The sequence below is a fragment of the Girardinichthys multiradiatus genome, chromosome 9 (assembly GCF_021462225.1).
Source record: "Girardinichthys multiradiatus isolate DD_20200921_A chromosome 9, DD_fGirMul_XY1, whole genome shotgun sequence".
NCBI lineage: Eukaryota > Metazoa > Chordata > Actinopteri > Cyprinodontiformes > Goodeidae > Girardinichthys > Girardinichthys multiradiatus.
Genome location: NC_061802.1, coordinates 1,549,831 through 1,569,093, shown reverse-complemented (window position 1 = coordinate 1,569,093; position 19,263 = coordinate 1,549,831). Strand labels below are relative to the sequence as shown.

Below are 19,263 nucleotides of genomic sequence, written 5' to 3'. Positions count from 1 at the left end.
AAGTAAGACTGACCTTAGCAGCCAGGGCGGTGCAAAACTATTTCCATACACAAGAAATGAACTGGTGACCACAGTCAGTGAGGATCTTCTAGGGAATACCTTGAAGATGGTAAATGTATTTGATGAGGAGTTGAGCAGTTTGAAAGGATGTCGCAAGTTTTCTGCGGGGGCAAACTATCATTAACAGTGAGAATCGTGGTCAAACCTTTGGAAATGGGCAATTTGTGACAAAATCAATGGCGATATGTGACCAAGGTCTAGTGGGTATGGTGAGTGGTTGGAGCAGTCCAGGGAGGTTTATTTCCAGTCTTGTTTCTTTGTGTAGGTTAGGCCACCAGAATCTTCTATTAATGAGTGCTATGGTTTGACTGTTTCCGGGGTGGCAGGAGAATTTAGTGGTGTGGATCCAGTAAATAAGACGTGGTTTGACTAATGATGGTACATAGATGCAGTTAACTGGACCTGTCCTATGGTCGGGTTCAGACTGTTGGGCCTGTTTGATGATCTCCTCGATCTCCCAGGATAGGGATCCGATAACACAACGGAAACAAAGAAGAGGAACCGGGGATTTGTCTTTTTTAGATGTTGGGTGGTAAGAGACAAATAATTTTTATGGTTAGGAGCTCGTGGTTCCCCACATTTAGGGATGGGTACCGAATTTGGTACTTTTATAGGTACGCACCGAATTCTGTCGGTACTACCAAGTACCAATTCACATAAAATCAAATGGTACCATGTTTCAGTGGTGCGCAGAGGTATTTACGTTGCAGAGAGATGAAAATAAGTGAGTCTGTGAGTTTCTTCAGCCTCTATCAGGCATATTTATTGAAGAACTTTAACAAAGTTACATGTAAGCCCTTTTGCTTACAGCGCCATCCTCTTCAGCAAAGGTAAAACGTAAAATCATGACATAATGACGTCGCACATGCGCACACCAGGAGTAACATACATGACAACAACAACAGGTGGCAGTATTGAAACATGTTGAGTAAGAGCGTTTACAATAGTAAAGTTTAACACCCCCACTCGCTCATAACTCACTGAGCTATCTTGAAAACATATCCCTGCACATTTATGTGCCAAATATCTCCTGGGAAAACTTTTTCAGTTTTAATTTAGTAGCAGGTTTTGTCATTAAATCTGCAAGCATTTGATCAGTAGGACAATATTGCAGCACTACCTGTCCAGTGTTTACTACTTCCCTAATAAAATGGTACTTAATATCAATATGTTTACATCTCTGTCGGTTCACTGGGTTCTTAGCCAGTGCAATAGTGCCTTGGTTGTCTTCATAAACTTTTGTTTGTGAATACTGGTAACTATCTATGCCCTTCAGAAGTTGTTCCAGAAAAGACATTCTTGTATTGCAGATGCTAATGATATGTACTCTGCCTCGCAGGTAGACAGTGCCACTGTTGGTTGCTTCTTCGTCTTCCAAGAGATCAAAGAACTTTCATCATTTAACCTAGCACAATACCCAGTTATGCTCCTCCTATTAGTTGTATCTGATGCCCAATCAGCATCACAGAAAATGTTTAGTCCGAGGTTTTGTGAGTTAATTGTTTTAAAACTTAACTCTTTTTCTGCTGTACCTTTTAGATGTCGGAGAACGTGTTTCACTGTATTCCAGTGCTCTACTGTTGGTTCAGTGAGGTGTTGCGCCAGTTTACTGACCACAAAACTTATGTCTGGTCGTGTACATGTGGACAAATATATTAAACTCCCCACTGCTTCTCTGTACTTTCTTGGATTTTCCATTCTGTCTGCATTATCTGAATACTCTAGCTTTGGTTCACATGGAGTCTCTCTTGGTTTGCAATCCTCCATTCCAAATCTCTTTAATATTTTGGTGACATATTTCTTCTGTGACATTTTAACTTGTTCTTCTGTTTGATCAAAATCTATTCCTAGAAAATGTTTCAGTCTTCCTAGGTCTTTCATTTTGAACTTTTCATTTAGCATCTTCTTAGCTTCTTTCAAAACCTCCTCACTGTTGGCTGCAATGATAAGGTCATCCACCCATACCAGTAAGATGATCTTTTCACCATTTTTCTCTCTACTATACAAACATTGGTCACTAGGGTTTTGTTTGTAACCATTTTCACTCAAGTAAACATGCAGTAAATCATTCTAATTTCTGCCTGATTGTTTTAGACCATAGAGAGACTTTTGTAGCTTGCAAACAAGTTTTTCTCCTGTTTTAGACTTTTTCTCAAAACCTTCTGGTTGGTCTATGTAAATTACGTGGTCAATAGGTGCATGCAAATATGCGGATTTAACATCCATCTGATGTAATATTAGATGTTCTTGTGCTGCTTTTTGCATAACCACTCTTACACTTGTCATGTCAGCTGTTGGTGAAAATGTCTCTTCATAGTCGATGCCTTGTTTTTGATTGTAACCTTTCGCCACATACCTTGCCTTAAATCTTTCAGTTCCATCAACCTCATTTTTTAGTGCAAAAACCCATTTTCCCCCCACTGTCTTTTTGCCGTGTGGTAGCTGGGTGAGTATGAAAGTCTCATTTTCTTTCAGAGACTGTATTTCCTCTCTCATAGCTTCTTTCCATTGCCTTGAATTAGGCGATGCAATAGCTTCCATATAAGTTTGAGGAATATTGCAAACTGCTCTGTAACAAGAGTCTACACTCATTTGTAGTTTATCTACTGCATCCTCAGTCTCAAAATCCTGTAGGTGCTCTGGTTTCTTTCTGTTTCTTGGTGGGTTCCTTCTAGTTACAGTCTGTTCTGGTGCAACCTCAGAAATATATCTTTTATCAGGTTCATTTTCAACACTTCCATCATCTTTTTCAAGAGTTCTTGTGTACAGATCCTCTTGAACATATTCTATGGTAGGCTCAGTTTGTGACTCTTCTTCTCTTGTTGTTTTAGTTGTGAATCTTACCAGTCTATGTTTCTGTATCTTTTCAGTGTTAGGATAATACACTAGATACGCCGGGCTGTTTTTGTCATAACCGATAGATACCTTGCTCACTTCTTGAGTCAAACTTGCTCTTCTCCTGCTTGTAAGCATAACACTGTGACCCATATTTCTGCAACTTTGACACATTTGGTTGTTTTCCCGAGATCATTTCATAAGGTGTCTTATCTGTTCGTCTGTTGTAGCATCTGTTTCTCACATATGCTGCGGCTTGTATAGCATAGTTCCAAAACTTATCTGGTAACTTACTTTCTAGTAACAGACATCTGGACATGTCATTGAGGGTTCTCCAAGCTCTCTCTGCTGTTCCATTGTGGTGTGGTGAATAAGGTGCCGAAGTCTCATGCCTGATCTTATTCTTGGTTAACATAGCTCTATACTCTTTGTTTGTAAACTTGGTACCATTATCTGAGCGGATACACTTCACTTCCCCATAAGGTGCCATGTCTGCCAAATATTTCTCAGTGGCTTGAAGAGTATCAGTCTTGGACTTCAAAAAATAAACTATGATAATGCCAGAAAAATCGTTTGTAAATGACTGTGCATATCTGTAACCTTCTATGCTGGGTGTTGACATGGGGCCTGTTAGATCAGTGTGAACTAGTTGTAAAGGTCTGTCAGCCTTTTTGTCTGGCTCTCTGTTTCTAGTCTGGGTGAATTTCCCTTTTGTACACACCTCACATAACTGCCCTGGTTTAGTTTTGCTTCCTTTTATCTCCATACCTTTAACTACAGGTCCTTCTCAAAATATTAGCATATTGTGATAAAGTTCATTATTTTCCATAATGTAATGATGAAAATTTAACATTCATATATTTTAGATTCATTGCACACTAACTGAAATATTTCAGGTCTTTTATTGTCTTAATACGGATGATTTTGGCATACAGCTCATGAAAACCCAAAATTCCTATCTCACAAAATTAGCATATTTTATCCGACCAATAAAAGAAAAGTGTTTTTAATACAAAAAACGTCAACCTTCAAATAATCATGTACAGTTATGCACTCAATACTTGGTCGGGAATCCTTTTGCAGAAATGACTGCTTCAATGCGGCGTGGCATGGAGGCAATCAGCCTGTGGCACTGCTGAGGTCTTATGGAGGCCCAGGATGCTTCGATAGCGGCCTTTAGTTCATCCAGAGTGTTGGGTCTTGAGTCTCTCAACGTTCTCTTCACAATATCCCACAGATTCTCTATGGGGTTCAGGTCAGGAGAGTTGGCAGGCCAATTGAGCACAGTGATACCATGGTCAGTAAACCATTTACCAGTGGTTTTGGCACTGTGAGCAGGTGCCAGGTCGTGCTGAAAAATGAAATCTTCATCTCCATAAAGCTTTTCAGCAGATGGAAGCATGAAGTGCTCCAAAATCTCCTGATAGCTAGCTGCATTGACCCTGCCCTTGATAAAACACAGTGGACCAACACCAGCAGCTGACACGGCACCCCAGACCATCACTGACTGTGGGTACTTGACACTGGACTTCTGGCATTTCGGCATTTCCTTCTCCCCAGTCTTCCTCCAGACTCTGGCACCTTGATTTCTAAATGACATGCAGAATTTGCTTTCATCCGAAAAAAGTACTTTGGGCCACTGAGCAACAGTCCAGTGCTGCTTCTCTGTAGCCCAGGTCAGGCGCTTCTGCCGCTGTTTCTGGTTCAAAAGTGGCTTGACCTGGGGAATGCGGCACCTGTAGCCCATTTCCTGCACACGCCTGTGCACGGTGGCTCTGGATGTTTCTACTCCAGACTCAGTCCACTGCTTCCGCAGGTCCCCCAAGGTCTGGAATCGGCCCTTCTCCACAATCTTCCTCAGGGTCCGGTCACCTCTTCTCGTTGTGCAGCGTTTTCTGCCACACTTTTTCCTTCCCACAGACTTCCCACTGAGGTGCCTTGATACAGCACTCTGGGAACAGCCTATTCGTTCAGAAATGTCTTTCTGTGTCTTACCCTCTTGCTTGAGGGTGTCAATAGTGGCCTTCTGGACAGCAGTCAGGTCGGCAGTCTTACCCATGATTGGGGTTTTGAGTGATGAACCAGGCTGGGAATTTTAAAGGCCTCAGGAATCTTTTGCAGGTGTTTAGAGTTAACTCGTTGATTCAGATGATTAGGTTCATAGCTCGTTTAGAGACCCTTTTAATGATATGCTAATTTTGTGAGATAGGAATTTTGGGTTTTCATGAGCTGTTTGCCAAAATCATCCGTATTAAGACAATAAAAGACCTGAAATATTTCAGTTAGTGTGCAATGAATCTAAAATATATGAATGTTACATTTTCATAATGACATTATGGAAAATAATAAACTTTATCACAATATGCTAATATTTTGAGAAGGACCTGTATGTGTATATTGTAAATTGTAAATTTATATATTCTGTAATACAAAAACAAAACCAAAGAGCAAAGTGTACCGGAGTCAAATTCCTGGTTTGTATGTACGAACTTGGCAATAAAGCTGATTCTGATTAATTAAAATGGTTGTTTCTCCTTGTCTAATTTGCCATGCTAGTACTATACCTGATTTTACCTTCATTGACAACAGACAATTTAAAGTAAGTTTTCTTTTAATGGTCATTTATCTCCATAATTCATGAAAGACCAACAGAACCAAGACAGGTAAAATTTTCTCAGGTTACAGCACAAGAGTATGTAATGGCTTGTTCACAGGTAAAAAAGCAGAAAATTAGGAAATACTCTTAGGTAGATAAATCATAATGGTTATGGTTCACATTCCCCCTGCTTGTCAAACAAAAATAGATCTTTCGGTTAAAGTTTGTTGATTATCCTAAGGACTTTTACTACAAACATTTGTAGTCAGTTTACATCTGGTGGTGATTGATTTACCACACAGCTCACAGGAATATAGCTTGTCGCCTGTATGGATTCTGATGCACATGGTCAAATTATATGGTTTGGAGAATTTCTTCCACAGGTCTGACATGAGAAAGGCTTCTCATGTGTCTACTATAAGTACTACGATCTCTGAAAGATTTTTCACACAAATCACAAGGATACGGCTTCTCACCTGTGTGAGTTGTCATGTGTGAAGTCAGGGAAGATTTCCTAGTGAAACCCTTTCCACAGGTCAGACATGAGAAAGGCTTCTCACCTGTATGTGTTCTCATGTGACTAATCAAACTACTACTGTTAATGAAAGATTTATCACACATTTTGCAACCAAATGGCTTTTCTCCTGTGTGAGTTCTCATGTGTACAGTCAGCGAGGGTTTCACAGTGAAGCTTTTTCCACAAATCAAACATGAAAAAGGCTTCTCACCTGTGTGAGTTCTTATGTGACAAATCAATTCACTACTAGTAATGTAAGATTTATCACACATTTCACAAAAATAGGGCTTCTCACCTGTGTGAGTTCTCATGTGATATTTCAAATAACTTGGATGTCGATAAGATTTTTCACATAACCCACACGAATATGGCTTTTCACCTGTGTGAGTTCTCATGTGTGCAGTCAAGGCAGGTCTCATAGGGAAACCTTTTCCACAGGTCAGACATGAGAAAGGCTTCTCACCTGTGTGAATTCTAATGTGTGCAGTCAGGGCAGATTTCCTATAGAAACCTTTTCCACAGGTCACACATGAGAAAGGCTTCTCATCTCTATGAGTTCTAATGTGATAACTCAAATTAGTACTATTAACAAAAGACTTATCACACATCTTGCAAGCAAAGGGCTTCTCTCCTGTGTGAGTTCTCATGTGCCAAATCAAATTATTACGGTCTCGATACGATTTTTCACACAACTCACAAGAATACGGCTTCTCACCTGTGTGACTTCTCATGTGTGCAGTCAGGTCATGTTTCCTAAGGTAACTTTTTCCACAGGTCAGACATGAAAAAGGTTTCTCACCTGTGTGAGTTCTCATGTGACAAATCAAATTACTACTGTTAATGTAAGATTTAGCACACACTTTACAAAAATAGGGCTTTTCACCTGTATGAGTTCTCATGTGATAACGCAAATTACTACGGTTGAAGAAAGATTTATCACATATTTTGCAAACAAAGGGCTTCTCTCCTGTGTGCGTTCTCATGTGACAAATCAATTGACTACGATCTCGATAAGTTTTTTCACACATCCCACAAGAAAACGGCTTCTCTCCTGTGTGAGTTCTCATGTGTTCAGTCAGGGAAGATTTCCTACTGAAACCTTTTCCACAGGTCACACATGAGAAAGGCTTCTCACCTGTATGAGTTCTTATGTGCAAGGTTAACATTTGTCGAGTAGAGAAACATTTGCCACATACTTCACATAAGGGTAAATTCTTTTTATGTCCTATTAGTTTTGAGTTGCCAACATTATCACTTTGTTTTCTGGGTTTTTTGCGTCTTCTCTGTGGCTTTAGATCTTTCACTGTATTTGATCCAGAGTCTTGCTGAGTGTTTCCTTGTTGATGTTGGTTTTTATCTTCAGGGCAGGTTGAACAAAGCAGATGATTCTTGATAGTTTCTGGTTCACTGGAGTCTTTTTGATCAGTAGGAGTCAGAATAAAGGAATCAGTCTCCTGCTTCACTAAAAGTTGCTCTTCATCCTGAGAGAAGCAGGGATTAACTTGTTCTTCTTTAATTGGCCAAGGTTCTGGTTCTTCTTTTATCTCAGTCACTTGCTTTGGTTCACTTTCCTTCTGTTCTTTAATCTGTACAGGTTCTGGTTCCTCCTTTGTCTCAGTCATCTGCTGCACATCTGGTCCATTGTGGAATATTTCATTATTAGCAGGAGTCATCATAGAGGTGTTGGTCTCCTGCTTCACTAAAAGCTGCCCGTAGTCCTGAAACATGCACAGTTCCACCGATTTTTCATTAATTGATTGAGGTTCTGGTTCCTCTTTTGTCTCAGTCATCTGCTGTGGTTCTGGTTCCTCCTGTTCCTCTTTTAATTCTCCAATGTTTGATATATTCTGATCAAGAACGGTTATGAGAGAGTGACCAGCAGCAACCTCCCAGGTAATAACAGACATGATGTTGTTGAAGACCTGAGGGAATAAGGAACAGTAAGACGATGTTAACAATTTTGTAAAAACCATTTTGAGAGATATGGAAAAACAGAACATAAACATTATTTACATTTAGTTTTTTACAGGAATGTATACAAGTTGCCTTTCTAATCAATCATGAGTTTAACGAAAATTGTAGGTATCAAGAGCCCCTGGATAGTGCGGAAAGATAAATATTCCACACACTGAATAGTTTTGGGTCATCAAATTGTCAAAACTTAAAACGGATTACATTCAAAGTCTTCAACATCAATGAATCTGAAAGGGTTACAAAACTTTTACGAAAGTTTTGGGACTCCAGAGAATCACAGTAAGAACCTTTATCCAGAAACTGAGATTTTTTTTTAATTCATGAAGAAAAGGAGGAACAATGCATATTAATGAACATTTACACAAATGTAAATATGCCAGATTATGGCCTTAGGCTAATTTCCATCTGCAGTTCCCCATGGCAGGTTGATGTTACACAAGGAATAAGAAGGAAAATAAAAACAAATGCTACACAGAATATACATACTATATAAAATTAGACATAAGTCAACAAATACATGTACATATACACAGACAATAAACGTGTACCAAAAATAAACAGTGAAGAGGATACCCTACTCCACCCGTTTCTATTGCATTCTTCCAACAACGTCATCATAACTGCGTGAGCATTGTACAATAAGGGGTGTAACACATAAACCTCTTATAGACACTGGTATAGGTCACAAATACTCACATGTTTGCGAGTCTCGCAGCCAATTTTAAATGTTTCTTAAATGTAGGGAGACTTATGTGTTCTCTCACTGACAGGGGAATACTATTCCAGATCTTTGCGCCCTGAACAGACAGGACGTTTTGGGCAAACGTTTTTCACCTGAGTGTAAGTTCCCAATCTCCTCTGAAAGAGACTATAATTTACAGTTTTTACTACTTTTTGAGCATGTTTTTGGAAAGACATTTTTGAAACTAGTAGCACCTTGAGACATTTAGTAGTGCTTCTCCTAGATAAACTTTTGCTGGGGCCAGGGTTGTCATTGGTTTCATGAAAAACATAGATACTGTTTTTTATATTAAGACAAAGACCTGAATCAATTAACCATTTTTGTCAGTCATGTAGGGCTGTAGAAAGTTGAAGGGCTGCCTCCTCCGCACTATTTGCCTTTGTAAAAATTACTGTCATCAGCATACATGATAGTATTTACATTCTTATGCACACTTGGTAAATTCTAAATATAAAGCAAGAAGAGAAGGGGGCCTAAATTAAATCCTTGAGGGACCTCTACTGTATAATGAAGATAATGCGACTTACTGTCTCCTAAGAGAACAGTGGAGAACCTTCCTAGGAGAGGGCAGCCTACCAAAATTAATCCAAGTGTGTATTGAAGATTCACCTAGGAGGTCATAAAAGAACCCACAACAACATCTAAAGCTCTGCAGACCTCAGTTAGGGACAGTGTTCATGATGTAATAATAAGAAAGAGACTGGGCACAAATTGCATGGAAGAGTTCTGAGGTCAGAACCACTGGAGACCAAAAAGAATGCAAAGGTCCCTCTCACATTTGCTAAAAAACATCTTGCATGTAAAGAAATACCATGAAATGACCTACCAATGACCTATCATTGTTGTTCTGATGTTATCCAGCTCAACCTCAACTTCGTAATTTAAATTGAGAACAAAACCGAAATATTAATATTTTGATCTCCTGATGATGCAACTCATGTAGGCCTCAGCTTAGGGCCCCAGCAAACTACATAAAACCACAGGTGCAAAATGGTTGCTTTCTAGTTCTTCTATATTTGAAATTTGAGGATTAAATAAACACAGCAATTAAATCCAATTTTCATCACATTAGAATCTTTTGCACTGATGAAACACATGTTGCCTCTTAAAGAGTCACATTTAAATTCAAACTGCTTGCACATTCAGCACTGCAAAGAGGAAGGTTGTACTATACTGTACTGAGAATGAAAAAAGAAATTGTATTTCTCCTATTTTAGATTGCCTTCATTGGCTACTTCCTAAATCCAAAATAGAATTTAAAATTTTCCTCCTCACATATAAAGCCCTTAATGATCTAGCTCCATCATACATCAGAGATCTGATTGGTCCATATGTTCCTAACAGAGCACTTTGTTCTCAGACTGCAGGTTTACTGGTGGTTCCTAGAGTCTCTAGAAGTAGAATGGGAGGCAGATCCTTTAGTTATCAGGCTCCTCTCCTGTGGAACCAGCTCCCAGTTTTAGTCCGTGAGGCAGACACCCTGTCTACTTTTAAGGCTAGGCTTAAAACTTTCCTTTTTGATAAAGCTTATAGTTAGAGTGGCTTATTTTATCCTGAACTATCTCTTTAGTGATGTTGTTATAGGTTTAGGCTGCTGGAGGACATAATGACCACTTTTCTCTCACTCTGCTAGTTTCTCCTACTACTCTCCAATTTTGTATTATCTGCCACCATTAACTTTTCTCTCCTTGTTTTTCTCTTCATATAAGTTACACCAGGCCCTGTGATTCTGTTCAGCTTTGACACTTTCCTGGAGGGGCTGAGCTATTGTTTCCAAAAACTTCATGTTCTCTCTCAATAGAGGATACACTTGGCCCTGTCTGTGTTTAATTTTCTTTCTCTTAAAAAAAACAAAACAACAAAAAACATTGAAGAAGCTACTGCTGCCACTAATTATATCTACTCTGTTTAGTCCCATAGATTCTATTAAATCTATGGGATTTCAGAGTTGATCTTTTTAGCAGTGTTTGTTTTCTAGATGAAGCCACTAACAGATCTGCTGCTAATATTAACTTTGTTTTTCTTATCTTTTACATAGCAAGTACTCTCGGACCAATGCATGTGTGTTCTGTTTGTGTATCTGCTCCGTCTTCTTAAATCCCCAGTTGGGTGCAACAGATGGCTGTTCAGATTGAGCCATGATTTGCTGGAGGTTTCATCCTGTTAAAAGGGAGCTGTTCCTTTCCACCTTCACCACATGCTTGCTAAGGAAGAGAGACTGCTGAAAAGTCATGGACTGAATATCATAGGGCTTCCTTAAATATAAAACATTTTAACTACTGGGGTAATAAACTAAACTTGGCTGCATTGCATTATTTCTGGTATTGAATTGGAATGTATATGTACCTTAATTAGAATCTGTCTTTATGACAGAATTGATTTGTTTACATTCATGTTTAAAAATCTGATCAGGTTGTCCTGTAAAGTGCCCTGAGATGACATTTGTTGTGGACTGGCAATATAAACATAACTAAATTAACCTGAACTGAATATAACTTAAATCGTTTTATTATAGGGTGAGCAAGTGACCAGTGTCTCGTTTGTACCTGGTGCAGCATGTAGTCACAAGCCTGCTTTTACTAGTAATAACTAGACTTTGACTATCCAGAATGGCAATTTAACATTTAACAATTTGCATTATAAAAAAGAACAATTCAAGATATCTTCAATCACATTTTGAAGAACATTCCACATATCTCAAATGAAATCACCAGATTAAAGATTCATAACTATAATTCAAGATATATGAAACTTAATTATGATTAGTCAAAATTACATTTTTAGATATCTGAATTAAAGAAATTGCGCATTAGGCCCCCTAGGACTGCCACAGAGCTGCTTAAACTGTTGCCTGTGGAATTATGGGTGGTTGAAATAGCCCTTCATATGCTTGAAGACTGCTTAGGAAATCTGCAAATGTTTACGGATTCACTCTCTCCCAACACAGACAATTTGCTTAAAAATATTTTGACTTGACAGAATAATTATTCAAGATATCTGACTAGCCAGAATGATAACTGAAGATATCTCAAATACAAAGGACATCTAGATGAAAAAACAAAATGCTCAAGATATCTCTAATTTATTTGTAGATGTCTTAAAAGGAATTTTGACTAGTCAAAATTACAGTTCCAGAAAATCTTTGACTTTGGTTTTGTCAAGTTATTATTTGCTTTCATGATATCTGCAATTTAACTTGCTGGTCGAATCTTAGTTTCAGATATCTAAAAATACATTTAAGATATCTTGAATAGTCAGGCCATCTAAGATAACTTTGATATTGATTATGACTAGTCAGAACAAAAAGCAAGATTTGTTAATTTTGCTCAGTAGTCATAATTTAATCACACTCCTGACCCTCCCTGGTAAGGCCTATGCCAGGGTGTTAGACAGGAGAGCCGATAGTTGAACCTCGGCTTCAGGAGGAGCAGTGTGGTTTTCGTCCCGGCCGTAGAACACTGGACCAGCTCTATACCCTCTACAGGGTACTCGAGGGTTCATAGGAGTTTGCCCAACCGGTCCACATGTGTTGTGTGGACCTGGAGAAAGCATTTGACTGTGTCCCTCGTGATGCCCTGTGGGGGGTACTCCAGGAGTATGGAATCGGGGGCCCTTTATTAGGGGCCATCCGGTCCCTGTACGAGCGGAGCAGGAGTTTGGTCCGCATTGCCGGCACTAAGTTGGACCTGTTCCCGGTGCATGTTGGACTCCGGCAGGGCTGCCCTTTGTCACCGGTCCTGTTTATAACTTTTATGGACAGGATTTCTAGGCGCAGCCAAGGGCCGTAGGGGGTCTGGTTTGGGGACCAGTGGATTTCGTCTCTTCTTTTTGCGGATGACGTGGTTCTGCTGGCCCCCTCTAGCCAAGACCTACAGCATGCGCTGGGGCGGTTCACAGCCGAGTGTGAAGTGGCTGAGATGAAGATCAGCTCCTCCAAGTCCGAGGCCATGGTACTCGACCGGAAAAGGGTGGCTTGTCCTCTTCAGGTTGGAGGAGAGTTCCTGCCTCAAGTGGAGGAGTTTAAGTATCTCGGGGTCTTGTTCACGAGTGAAGGAAGAATGGAGCGGGAGATCGACAGACGGATCGGTGCAGCTGCCACAGTAATGGGGGCGCTGTGCCGGTTCGTTGTGCTGAAGAGAGAGCTGAGCCGAAAAGCGAAGCTCTCGATTTACCGGTCGGTCTACGTTCCTACCCTCACTTATGGCCGGATACAAACGGCTGAAATGAGCTTCCTCCGTAGGGTGGCCGGGCACTCCCTTAGAGATAGGGTGAGGACCTCGGCCATCCGGGAGGAGCTCGGAGTAGAGCCGCTGCTCCTCCACATCAAGAGGAGCCAGTTGAGGTGGCTCGGGCATCTATACCGGATGCCTCCTGGACGCCTTCCTCGGGAGGTGTTCTAGGCACGTCCCACCGGGAGGAGGCCCAGGGGACGGCCCGGGACACGCTGGAGGGACTATGTCTCTCGGCTGGCCTGGGAACGCCTTGGGCTCCCTCCGGAGGAGCTGGAGGAGGTGTCTGGAGAGAGGGACGTCTGGGTGTCTCTGCTGAGTCTGCTGCCCCCGCGACCCGGTCCTGGATAAGCGGAAGACGACGAGTACGAGTACGAGAATTTAAATATTTGGGGATACATACCTTGCCCAAGTTACAGTACATTCCTACTGCACTTTTGAACCTGTAATTACTGAAATAATGGAGTTAGTTGATCGTTTGATGAAACGACCAATATCAACCACAGGCAGAATAAAATCTTGAAAATTAATATTTTCCAAAACCTGTATAATTTGTTCAAAAAAATACTCTTGGCATCTCCTTCAGACCACTTTTCCATTGCAGTTATCTTGAATTGAAGCATCCATACAACTTAATGGTACGTCTGATGTTATTTATACAATTCAGAATGTAATTAGAGATAGATATCTTGATCAACTAATACAGGTCCTTCCTTCTCAAAATATTAGCATATTGTGATAAAGTTCATTATTTTCCATAATGTAATGATGAAAATTTAACATACATATATTTTAGATTCATTGCGCACTAACTGAAATATTTCAGGTCTTTCATTGTCTTAATACGGATGATTTTGGCATACAGCTCATGAAAACCCAAAATTCCTATCTCACAAAATTAGCATATCATTAAAAGGGTCTCTAAACGAGCTATGAACCTAATCATCTGAATCAACGAGTTTCCACTGTGTTTTATCAAGGGCAGGGTCAATGCAGTTAGCTATCAGGAGATTTTGGAGCACTTCATGCTTCCATCTGCTGAAAAGCTTTATGGAGATGAAGATTTCATTTTTCAGCACGACCTGGCACCTGCTCACAGTGCCAAAACCACTGGTAAATGGTTTACTGACCATGGTATCACTGTGCTCAATTGGCCTGCCAACTCTCCTGACCTGAACCCCATAGAGAATCTGTGGGATATTGTGAAGAGAACGTTGAGAGACTCAAGACCCAACACTCTGGATGAGCTAAAGGCCGCTATCGAAGCATCCTGGGCCTCCATAAGACCTCAGCAGTGCCACAGACTGATTGCCTCCATGCCACGCCGCATTGAAGCAGTCATTTCTGCAAAAGGATTCCCGACCAAGTATTGAGTGCATAACTGTACATGATTATTTGAAGGTTGACGTTTTTTGTATTAAAAACACTTTTCTTTTATTGGTCGGATGAAATATGCTAATTTTGTGAGATAGGAGTTTTGGGTTTTCATGAGCTGTATGCCAAAATCATCCGTATTAAGACAATAAAAGACCTGAAATATTTCAGTTAGTGTGCAATGAATCTAAAATATATGAATGTTACATTTTCATCATGACATTATAGAAAATAATGAACTTTATCACAATATGCTAATATTTTGAGAAGGACCTGTATGTCTACTCATAAATCAATTTCAGATATCTGGAATGTCAGTGTGGTGAAGACGATTTTTATGTTAAAACGGCTTGCCATATATCCTAAGCAGTTAAAAGTTCCAACATCAGAAATATTGACGCTTGTGTTTTATGAAATCATATTTATAAAATCTGTAGTATAACACACTTCATCCCGATAATCGATCTGTGAACAACACACGGACACGTCCTGCTTCCTCCGCGGCATCAACTAGTCCCCTGATCATATTCTCTGTGTTCCAGTGTTAGTTCATTCAGGCCACCGTACAGGTAACATACCTGTAGGTTCTGATCTGATCTGGGTTTTCCAGCTGATATCCAGCAGTCTGAGCTGATGATCGATCTCTTCCTCCTAATGAACGATGTTTCTGAATATTTCTCCAGCAGCAGCAGTTAGTCGCTCTCTGATCAATTCTCTCAGATGATGAACCGAAGATGTTGTTACTGCAGACTCTGAAATATTCAGCTCACACAGCAAAAACCGACGATAAACAGAAGAAAACCTGGAAGCTAACGATGCTAGCGCCTTGTTGTTTACTTCCGCCGGATGTTTCACACGGACACCAGAAACAGTGACTCGCCCTTACATTCCGCCCCCACCTATAAGCATGTGTTTTTCTCCAGGTGATTTTTAGTTTAGAGTCATATTGCTTACATTAAAAATATATAGTTACAGTAGTTAATAAAAATAAAAGAAAGAATCAAAATAGCATACATTTAACATCAGGCAGCTTAAAACTAGTTAAAAGCCTGTCGACAACAGAATGAAGACAGTGCAAAGATGGAGGCCAATCTGGGGGCCCGGCTCTGAGGGATTTAGCCCCTCTGGTCTTAAACTGTGATCATGACACCATTAACAGCCTTTGACTGGATCTCACTGGGAGAAGAAGTATGGGGCACCAGAAGGTTAAAGACATAGGCTGGGGTCTTTGCAACATAGGGTTCTAAAAGTAAGGACTAACATTTAGAAATTAATCCTAAAACGCCAATGTAGCCAATGTAAAGACAAATGATTCAATTCAGTATTTCAGATTTATGCAATGCAGATATACAAATGTTGGATTAAATATAATTTGATGTTTCACATAACGTTAAAGCATGAGAAATATAAAAAAATAATTCTAACTAGATCAATAAATTAAATAATTTTGAAATTAGCATATTTTAATGGAGAACAATAAAAATCGAGAGGAGCCAGTTGAGGTGGCTCAGGCATCTATACCGGATGCCTCCTGGACGCCTTCTTCGGGAGGTGTTCCAGGCACGTCCCACCGGGAGGAGGCCCAGGGGACGGCCCAGGACACGCTGGAGGGACTATGTCTCTCGGCTGGCCTAGGAACGCCTTGAGCTCCCCCCGGAGGAGCTGGAGGAGGTGTCTGGAGAGAGGGACGTCTGGGCGTCTCTGCTGAGTCTGCGGAAGACGACGAGTACGAGTACAATAAAAATAATAACAATAGGCAAGGCAAGTTTATTTGCATAGCACGTCAAGACAATTCAACGTGCTTTAAATGATGAAAAAAGTACATTGCAGTGACAAAAAACAAAACGTACATAGCATTGGCATGATAAAGGCGCATAAAGAAACAGACTACAGGCTATAATAATGATGTTTTAGTTAATAGTTTAAATATAATACTATAATAATAATAATAATATACTCATTATGCAGCTGCATAATGAGTATATTAACCGCGGTTTGACACAGTTCATTTCGGTTTTCGGTATTCCAAAAATTATTCAGACGAATAAATTAAAGAAAGTCTCGGAGGAACGGTTTTCCTGGTTGATGATGGCAGCCCGAGAAGTGAAACAAGAGACCACTGGGTTCAGTCTAAATGATTTGGTCTTTAGACATAGAGTGCACAGTCCACTCGCATTGTAGGCTTATCAGTGGAGAGAATCAGAACCTCCTAAAATGTAATTAACAATGTTATATGTTTTCATAATAGATTATATGCAGCAGGGGAGCTGATCAAAAGAAATCTAATTTCTGCACAAGACAAATTGAAAACATTCTTTGACAGGCGTGCAGAGCACCGTGAATTTGAGATTGGAGATCAGGTTTTGGCATTGTTGCCCATTGTTGGTTCACCTTCTAAGACTGTTTAAGTGATCTCATCATTTGATAATTTTCCTCTTTAAAGGTGATAATTTTTTCCACAACAATCTTGCTGTTGGTTGGCAGGATCCCTCGACTGGTCATCAGGATTATTGGCATGCCAGGGCGTGATCAGCTTGGATCTGATCCCAGCCTCTTACCTCGCTTAGAAACTTAAAGAGAAGTGATGACTGACAGTCAAATCCACCAGACTCCAGTGCTTGGATCCAAGGGACAAACAACTTTTTCTTAATGGGTGATACCCTCATTCAGTTATTTAGATAGGTATATATGTATTTTCACCTGGGGAAAAGTAAGAGCTGAGTTTTTTCCTTTGGAAGAGGTCAAATAAGTCAGAGGAAATTCACTGAAGGAAATGACCCTTTTAGGCATTAAAGGACCCTCTATAAGGATAATTTAGAGGGATAGTGTGTTGGGGGTCTAGTGTGAAATGGCCAAAAATAAAACGCCAATGCCGTAGTTCAACTTTAGGTGGTAATTGTGGGATTCTTTGGAGAACAATGACAGAAAACAAAGAAACATTGATTTCTGGCAAGGCAAGTTTTTCTGTATGGCACATTTCAGCAACAAGACAATTGAACGTGCTTTACATCATGACAACATAAAAAAATACATGGCATCATAAAGGACGGTAAAGAAAAGTTGGACTGAGACTGAAAATTAATGATGGTTCACTTAAGTTTAAACATAACAATCAAAAACCAAGTCTACAGAAATTGGGTTTTAAACTTGATTTAAAACTCAATTCAATTTGTTTATATAATGCCAATTCACAACACGTCGTCTCAAGACACTTTACAAAGTCAGTTAAATCAAATCATACAGATTTCAAGTCAAAAGAACTCAGGTAGTCCGCATTTTTATTGTTGTCTAGGTTTGTTCCAGATAAGTAGATCATAAAAACTGAATGCTGCTTCTCCATGTTTGGTTCTGATTCTGAGGATGCAGAGTAAACTCGAACCAGGAGACCTGACTGATCTGGAAGGTTGATACAACAGAAAAAGATCTTTAATGTATTTTGGTGCTAAGCCATTTAGTGACTTATAAACTAACATAAGTATTTTAAAGTCTGTTCTCTGAGGTACAGGAAAGTGTAAGAACTTTACAACTGGGGTGATGTGCTCTACTTTCTTAGTTTTGGTGAGGATGCAGGCAGCAGCTTTTTGGATCAGCTGCAGCTGTCTAATGGATTTTTGAGGCAGACACTGTTGCAGTAATCAGTTTAACTAAAGATAAACACATGAATGAGTTTTTCAAGATCCTGCTGCGACAGACTAAAACAGTTTGATGTGAAGACTTTGCTGAGTAAAATAATGCGCATACATATACATACATACAAAAGTGGGGCGTGCAATATTATTTGGCCCCTTTACTTTCAGTGCAGCAAACTCACTCCAGAAGTTCAGTGAGGATCTCTGAATGATCCAATGTTGTCCCAAATGACTGATGATGATAAATAGAATCCACCTGTGTGTAATCAAGTCTCCGTATAAATGCACCTGCTCTGTGATAGTCTCAGGGTTCTGTTCAAAGCACAGAGAGCATCATGAAGACCAAGCAACACACCAGGCAGGTCTGAGATACTGTTGTGGAGAAGTTTAAAGCCAGATTTGGATACAAAAAGATTTCCCAAGCTTTAAACATCCCAAGGAGCACTGTGCAAGCAATCATATTGAAATGGAAGGAGTATCAGACCACTGCAAATCTACCAAGACCCGGCCGTCCCTCTAAACTTTCATCTAGAACAAGGAGAAGACTGATCAGAGACGCAGCCAAGAGGTCCATGATCACTCTGGATGAACTGCAGAGATCTACAGCTGAGGTGGGAGAGTCTGTCCATAGGACAACAATCAGTCGTATACTGCACAAATCTGGCCTTTATGGAAGAGTGACAAGAAGAAAGCCATTTCTCAAAGATATCCATAAAAAGTCTCGTTTAAAGTTTGCCACAAGCCACCTGGGAGACACACCAAACATGTGGAAGAAGGTGCTCTGGTCAGATGAAACCAAAATCAAACTGTTTGGTCACAATACAAAACAATATGTTTGGTGTAAAAGCAACACAGCTCATCACCCTGAACACATCATCCCCACTGTCAAACATGGTGGTGGCAGCATCATGGTTTGGGCCTGCTTTTCGTCGGCAGGGACAGAGAAGATGGTCAAAATTGATGGGAAGATGGATGGGGCCAAATACAGGACCATTCTGGAAGAAAACCTGTTGGAGTCTGCAAGAGACCTGAGACTGGGATGGAGATTTATCTTCCAACAAGACAATGATCCAAAACATGAAGCCAAATCTACAATGGAAATGGTTCACCAATAAACGTATCCAGGTGTTGGAATGGCCTAGTCAAAGTCTAGACCTGAATCCAATGGAGAATCTGTGGAAAGAGCTGAAGACTGATATTCATGAACGCTCTCCATCCAACCTCACTGAGCTCCAGCTGTTTTACAAGGAAGAATGGGCAAGAATTTCAGTCTCTCGATGTGAAAACTGATAGAAACAAACACCAAG

At 40.2% G+C, this 19,263-nt stretch overlaps 1 protein-coding gene across 1 annotated transcript; it reads right to left on the bottom strand.

The window, feature by feature from the left end:
* Window positions 1–5,488: 5,488 nt before the first annotated feature.
* Window positions 5,489–15,168, bottom strand: LOC124873734 (oocyte zinc finger protein XlCOF22-like). Its single transcript, XM_047374639.1, has 2 exons — window positions 14,906–15,168; window positions 5,489–7,930 (listed from the first exon to the last, which is right to left on the bottom strand). Exon 2 carries the CDS (start codon window positions 7,913–7,915, stop codon window positions 5,846–5,848), a length of 2,070 nt encoding a protein of 689 aa, XP_047230595.1. The 5' UTR covers window positions 7,916–7,930; window positions 14,906–15,168; the 3' UTR covers window positions 5,489–5,845.
* Between the last annotated feature and the right edge of the window lie 4,095 nt (window positions 15,169–19,263).

Bases quoted from the DNA above. Each gene is read 5' to 3' on its own strand.
- LOC124873734 (XM_047374639.1), bottom strand. From the start codon at position 7,915: ATGTCTGTTATTACCTGGGAGGTTGCTGCTGGTCACTCTCTCATAACC.